Source organism: Panthera uncia, chromosome X (assembly GCF_023721935.1).
Source record: "Panthera uncia isolate 11264 chromosome X, Puncia_PCG_1.0, whole genome shotgun sequence".
Lineage (NCBI taxonomy): Eukaryota > Metazoa > Chordata > Mammalia > Carnivora > Felidae > Panthera > Panthera uncia.
Genome location: NC_064817.1, coordinates 66,284,912 through 66,291,833, shown reverse-complemented (window position 1 = coordinate 66,291,833; position 6,922 = coordinate 66,284,912). Strand labels below are relative to the sequence as shown.

General features: G+C 38.7%; 1 protein-coding gene across 1 annotated transcript in view; it reads left to right on the top strand.

Moving 5' to 3' along the window:
* RPS6KA6 (ribosomal protein S6 kinase A6) overlaps positions 1-6,922 on the top strand; it is a 216,572-nt gene that overhangs the window by 50,631 nt on the left and 159,019 nt on the right. Inside the window, exon 2 of the mRNA XM_049644017.1 lies at positions 6,620-6,679. Coding sequence (XP_049499974.1) covers positions 6,620-6,679 — 60 coding nt within the window. The remainder of the gene's footprint in view (positions 1-6,619; positions 6,680-6,922) is intronic.

Here is a 6,922-nt window from a genome sequence, read left to right as displayed (position 1 = left end):
TTTTTTTTTTTTTTTTTTTTTTTTTTTTTTTTTTTTTTTTTTTTTTTATCTATTCTGATACCCTATGTCTGTTGGTTGGAGAATTTAGTCCATTTACATTCAGTGTTATTATAGAAAGATATGGGTTTAGAGTCATTGTGATGTCTGTAGGTTCCATGCTTGTAGTGATATTTCTGGTACTTTGTGGTCCTTGAAAGATTTCACTCACAGAGTTCCCCTTAGCATCTCTTGTAGGGTTGGTTTACTGGTGATTAATTCCTTCAGTTTTTGTTTGGGAAGACCTTTATTTCTCCTTATATTCTGAATGATAGATTTGCTGGATAAAGGATTCTCAGCTGCATATTTTTTCTGTTTATCACATTGAAGATTTCCTGCCATTCCTTTCTGGCCTGCCAAGTTTCAGTAGATAGATCTGCCACTACTCTTATGTGTCTACCTTTGTAAGTTACAGCCTCTTTATCCCTAGCTGCTTTCAGAATTTTGTCTTTATCCTTGTATTTTGCCAGTTTCACTATGATATGTCATGTCAAAGATAGATTCAAGTTACCTCTGAAGGGAGTTCTTTGTGCCTCTTGGATTTCAATGCCTTTTTCCTTCCCCACATCAGGGAAGTTCTCAGCTATGGTTTCTTCAAGTACACCTTCAGTCCCCCTCTTCTCTCTCTTCATCTTCTAGTATTCCTATGATGGGGATATCGTTCCGTTTGAATGCATCACTTAGTTCTCTAATTCTCCCCTCATACTCCTGGATTTTTTTATCTATCTTTTTCTCAGCTTTCTCTTTTTCCATAATTTTATCTTCTAATTCACCTATTCTCTCCTTTGCCTCTTCAATCTGAGCTGTGGTCACCTCCATTTTATTTTGCATCTCATTTATTGCATTTTTTTAGCTCTTCGTGACTGTTTCTTAGTCCCCTGATCTCTGTAGCAATAGTTTCTCTGCTGACTTCTATGCTTAATTTTTGACTATTATTCTAAATTCTTGTTCTGTTATATTGCTTAAATAGTTTTTGATCAATTCGTTAGCTGTCACTACTTCTTGGAGTTTCTTTTGAGATGAATTCTTACATTTCTTCATTTTGGATAGTCCCTGGAGTGGCACGGAACTGCAGGGCACTTCCCCTGTGTTGTATGGAGTAAGTTGTGTTGGTGGGTGGGGCAGCAGTCAGACCCGATGTCAGCTCCCAGCCCACCACTGGGGCTACAGTCAGACTGGTGTGTACCTTATCTTCCCCTTTCCCTGGAGCAGGACTCACTGCGGAGTGGTGTGGCCTCTGTCTGGGCTACTTGCACACTGCCAGGCTTGTGGTGCTGCTTTGATGGGATCTGGCGTATTAGCTGGGGTGGATCTGCAATGTGCACAGGGGTGGGATGGGCAGGCTTAGCATTGCTTTGCTGTTGGTGGTCCCCTGCAGGAGGGGCCTTGCAGCACTGCGTAAGAGGCAGGCTGACCCGTAGGAGGGATGGATCCACAGAAGCAGTGTTGGGTGTGTGCACAGTTCAAGCAAGTTTGGTGATGGGAACTGCTTCCCTTTAGGATTTCAGGTGGGGGATGGGAGAGGGATATGGCGTTGGCCAGTGCCTTTGTTTCCCCGCTGAGCTGAGCTCTTTCAAGGTTCAACACCTCTCCCTCCCAGTGTTCTCTCACCCTCCCGCTCTCTGAGCAGAGCTTTTGACTTATAACATTCCAGTAGTTAAGTCCCGCTGGCTGTCAGAACTCATGCAGTTTGGCCCCTCCGCTCTTCCAAGCCAGACTTGGGGGCTCTGGCTTGTCAGGCGGTCTGCCCCTCCACTCTCCTGGCTCCCTCCCACCAGTCCGTGTAACGTGCACCACCTCTCTGCCCTTCTTACCCTCTTCAGTGGGCCTCTTGCGTATGCTTGGCTCTGGAGAGTCCGTGCTGCTAGTCTTCTGGCAGTTTTCTGGGTTATTCAGACAGATGTGAGTAGAATCTAAGTGATCAGCAGGACATGGTGAGCCCAGAGTCCTCCTATGCCACCACCTTCTCCTCTGCTGAGAAGTTAACTACTGCCCACTCTCAGTGGTAACACATTGTATATCCCTGAGAGCAGATGCAGGAGAGATCAGCAGAGATGTGTCTCCACCCTATTGGGATGTTTGCAAATGTTAACTCATTAGTTCTTCATAGTCATCCTCTGAGGTAAATACTATTATTACAGATAAGGAAACTGAGACCCAGAGAAGTGAAATAACTTGCTGGAGAGCATTCAGATGGCAAGTGGTCAAGCTAGGACTTTAATCTAAGTGGTCTGATTCCAGAGGCCATGCTCGGACAGCCAGAGAAAAGTCACAGGTTGTTGTCAGAATTCCCCCTGCAGGTTCCCCTTCTGCTCTGCCTAAGGACTTCGGTTTTGGGCCATCAACATGGACACTGCAGCTGCTTGGGGAAGCGGCTCTGATTGGTTGCAGAGGCAGAGCTTCTCTCAAATGTTTATTTATTTTTTGAAGGAGAGAAAGACAGAGTGTGAGCAGGGGAGGGGCAGAGAGAAAGGGAGACACAGAATCTGAAGCAGGCTCCAGGCTCTGAGCTGCCTGCATAGAGCCCAATGCAGGCAGGAACCCATGAATCACGAGATTATGAACTGAACTGAAGTCAGATGCTTAACTAAGTGAGCCACTCAGGCGCCCCTCTACATTTCTTTTTTTTTTTAATAGTTTATATTTTTCTGCTGATAACTTTAAACATTCGACTCAAGTGTGTTTATTTTTCAATTGTGTTTATTTTTAACCAAAAGCATATTTATAATAGCTGCATGATCCTTGTCAGATATTTCAACATTGGAGTTATACTGGGATTGATTCTTGTTAATTTTGACTGTTTCAGCACACAGTATTCCTGGTTAGGTTCAAGTTCTATCTCCCCCTCTCTGTGTGATGGTTCCAGTGTTGATTATTTCTTCAGATTGTTTGGGTCAGAACTCTGCATGTGCTAACTCAGTGGTTAGTTTGAGAACTGAGCAGTGGTTGATACTGCAGTTCAGTTTTCAAGCACTTTGTTAGGCTTCTTTGATTCTGTTCCACATATATGCAATTTGTTGTTTAGACTAGGACTTGTGTCTGTTCATACACAGCATTAGGGATCTCGTTTTCCAATTCTGTCTTTCCATGATTTCTTCTATGAATTCTCCAGTTCAATGGGCCCTTTATCCTGATTCCACTGACCAGAAGTAGAGTTTCTCTGAGTTTTAGTCTTTGATGATGTCTCACAGGTTAGTACTGTTGAGGCTGCCTTTGGGGTGAAATGAAGGAGAACGTGAAAAATATAACAAGGATTACCCTACCCTCTTAAAAAGTCATATGGGCCTCTTTTCCTTGTCTCTTTGATCAGATAGGTTTTCTCTTAATTGGGGCTTGCCTTGGATCAGGAGTGGGAGTCAAAAAAGAAAAAAAAATGGGAAAAAAAGAAAACTTGTGATTCTCTTTTTGTTCACCAGCTCAAAAGTGCATCTTTTCCTGGTCCTCTTTGAAAAAAGTGGAGTTTCTTTTGGAAATATTGTTCTTACTCTGGAGTTCCTTGAATCAGTCTCTTCTTGGGTCAAAGTCAAGAGAGAAAGTTTGGAAATAAACCCAGGAAACTCACCACAATACTAGTTATTCTTTGAATTTTGTTGTCCATCCCTAAACTGCTTGTTAATATTTAATTTCAGAGTCCTTAGATAGTCCTTTTTGTATTTTGTGTGGAGATTTTAATATATAACTAGAGGACAGATAAACTTATTTCTTCTTGGCTGTCACCAGAAGCTCTATTTCCTTCCTTCCTTCCTTCCTTCCTTCTTTCCTTCCTTCCTTCTTCCATCCATCCTTCCTCTCTCTCCCTCCTTCTTTCTTTCTTTCTTTCTTTCTTTCTTTCTTTCTTTCTTTCCTGTCCTGTCCTGTCCTTTCTGTAGATTCATAAATAGGCAGTGGTTAAATTTCTTTTTTTCTAGACCATCTTGCTGTGCTTAATTTTCAAATATCTTAGATCACTAGCTGACAGAGTTTTTCTGTAAAGAGACAAACAGTAAATATTGCAGGATTTGCAAGTATAGGGGACTCTCATCTATTCAACTCTGCTGTTGCAGTGAGAAAGCATCCATAGATAATATGGACACAAATGGATGTGTCTGTGTTACAGTAAATTTTATTTACAAACAAACGCAAAAAACAAACAAACAACAACAACAAAAACAGTGGGGTAGATTTGGCCCATTGGGCCATAGTTTGCAGACTCCTGATCTAAGTCCTCTGCAATTAACTCTTTCCGAAAATAGTGCTTTAAGAATATTATTACCTACTGAACTTTGTATGTTAAATTAATTTTGTTTTCATCACTACTTATACATATTTTCCTATAGTTTATTCTTCTGTAGAGTAACTCAAAATTTAATTGAACTAAAGGAAAGGAAAGGAATTAACAATAGTGCAATTACATAAAACTCTTCCCATCTTAATTTTCTTTAAATATATCTCCACAGTAGATATCTGTATGGCATCCCCCCATCTCATAAATATTTGGTTAGGGAGAACTTCAATTTTTTTTTTTTAATTAGGGGCACCTAGATGGCTCAGTTGGCTAAGCATCCGACTCTTGATTTCAGCTCAGTTCATGATCTCACGTTTGTGAGTTTGAGCACCACATTGGGCTCTGTGCTGACAGTGTGGAGCCTGCTTCAGATTCTCTCTCTCTCCCTCTCTTTCCGACCCTTCCCCACTTGTGCTCTCTCTCTCTCTCTCTCTGTCAAAAGAAAGAAATAAATTTAAAAATTTATTCTTAAAAAATGTTTAAAGTATAGTTGTCATGCAACGTTATATTAATTTCAGGTGTACAATACAGTGATTTGGCATTTATATTTATTTTGAAATCCTCACCATAATAAGTGTAATTATCATCTGTCACCATGCAATGTTATTTCAATGTTACTGACTATATTCCTTATGTTGTACATTAAATCTTTGTGTCTTATTTCATAACTGGAAGTTTATGAACCTTTTTATGCCTTTCACCTATTTTCTCCATCCCTCCCCTCTCTCTAGAACCACCAGTTTGGTCTCTGTATTTTTGAGTCTGTTTCTGTTTTGTTTTGTTTGTTCATTTGTTCTGGTTCTTTTTAGATTCTACACTCTCTAGATTCCTCCATGTACACACTCATAGTATATTACTCCGCCATAAAAATGAATGAAATATGGCCATGACAACATGGAGGAATCCAGAGAGTGTTATATTAAGTGAAATGAGTCAAAGACAAATAACATATGATTTTACTTACATGTAGAATCTAAAAAGAACCAGAACAAATATGTATATATTTGTATATACATACATATACATACATATATACATACATACATATACACATATATATGTATATACATATATACATACATACATATATACACACATATATATGTATGTATATATACACACATATATATACATATACATATGTGTGTGTGTATGTACACACTCATAGTATATTACTCCGCCATAAAAATGAATGAAATATGGCCATGACAAGATGGAGGAATCTAGAGAGTTATATTAAGTGTGTTATCTTAAGTGAAATGAGTCAATGTGTGTATATACACATACACGTATCTCACATCTTATTTATCCATTTATCTACCAGTGGATACCTAGGTTGCTTCCATATCTTGGCTATTGCAAGTAATGCTGCAATGAACATAGGAGTGGATGTATCTTTTCCAATCAGTGTTTTATTTTTATTTTTATTTTTATTTTTTGCTTTAGGTAAATACCCAGAAGTAGAATTGCTGGATTGTATACTATTTCTACTTTGAATTTTTGGAGGAACCTCTATACTATTTTCCACAGTGACTACACCAATTTACATTTTCACCAGCACTACACAATGGTTTTGTTTTCTCTACATCCTTATCAATGCTTGTTATTTCTCGTCTTTTTATAATTGTCACTCTCATTGGTGTGAGATGTTATCTCATTGTGGGTTTGACTAGCATTTCTCTGATGATTAGTACTGTTGAGCATCTTTTCATGTGCCTATTGAACTTCCGTATGTCTTTGGAAATATGTCTATTTAGATCCTCTGCCTATTTTTAATATTTTTTACATTTATTTATTTTGGAGAGACAGAGACAGAGAATGAGCAGGAGAGGGGCAGAGAGAGAGGGAGACACAGAATCAGAAGCAGGCTCCAGGCTCTGAGCTGTCAGCACAGAGCCCGATGCAGGGCTCGTACTCACAGACTGTGAGATCATGACCTGAGCTGAAGTTGGATGCTCTACCTACTGGGCCACCCAGGCGCCCTATTTTTAATTGACTTCTTGGTGTTGGGCTGGGGATACTATTAATGAAACCACAAAGGTCATATGTTAGTATATGTTAATCTATCATAGCAATGTTCTAAATACTATGGAATGAAATCTACAGCTCTCAAAATTAAGGATTCTCAAGAATAATCTGGAAACCATATTTAATGTTCCTTTTCTAAATACCTTTTATATGTCCTTTGTCACTTTGTGTTTCAGTCAGGGTGGATCTTGTTAGATCGTGATGGGAAATGCCTAGTTGTTGTATTTTTCTTAGTTCTTACTCTTGTTCTAGTAATCCTGAACTTTGGTTTTTGATTTGAATATTTTTCAGGTGGATGGTCTTAAAATGGTTGATGAGCCAATGGAAGAGGGAGAAGCAGATTCTTGCCAAGTAAGTACTCACATTAATTCATTAACGTACATTTTTAAAATATAAGGAAAGAGAATAATGGGAAAAGAGAAAGTCTTCTGTCACTTAAATAAATTTAGTCAGGTAAGTTAATAGTAAGCAAATTCAATTATTAATAAAATAATAGCAGTTTAAAATATAAGACAGTTTTCTTGTTAGAATTTTTATACATGAAGCGCTTTTTAAAAAAATGTTTATTTATTTTGAGAGAGAGAGAGAGCACAA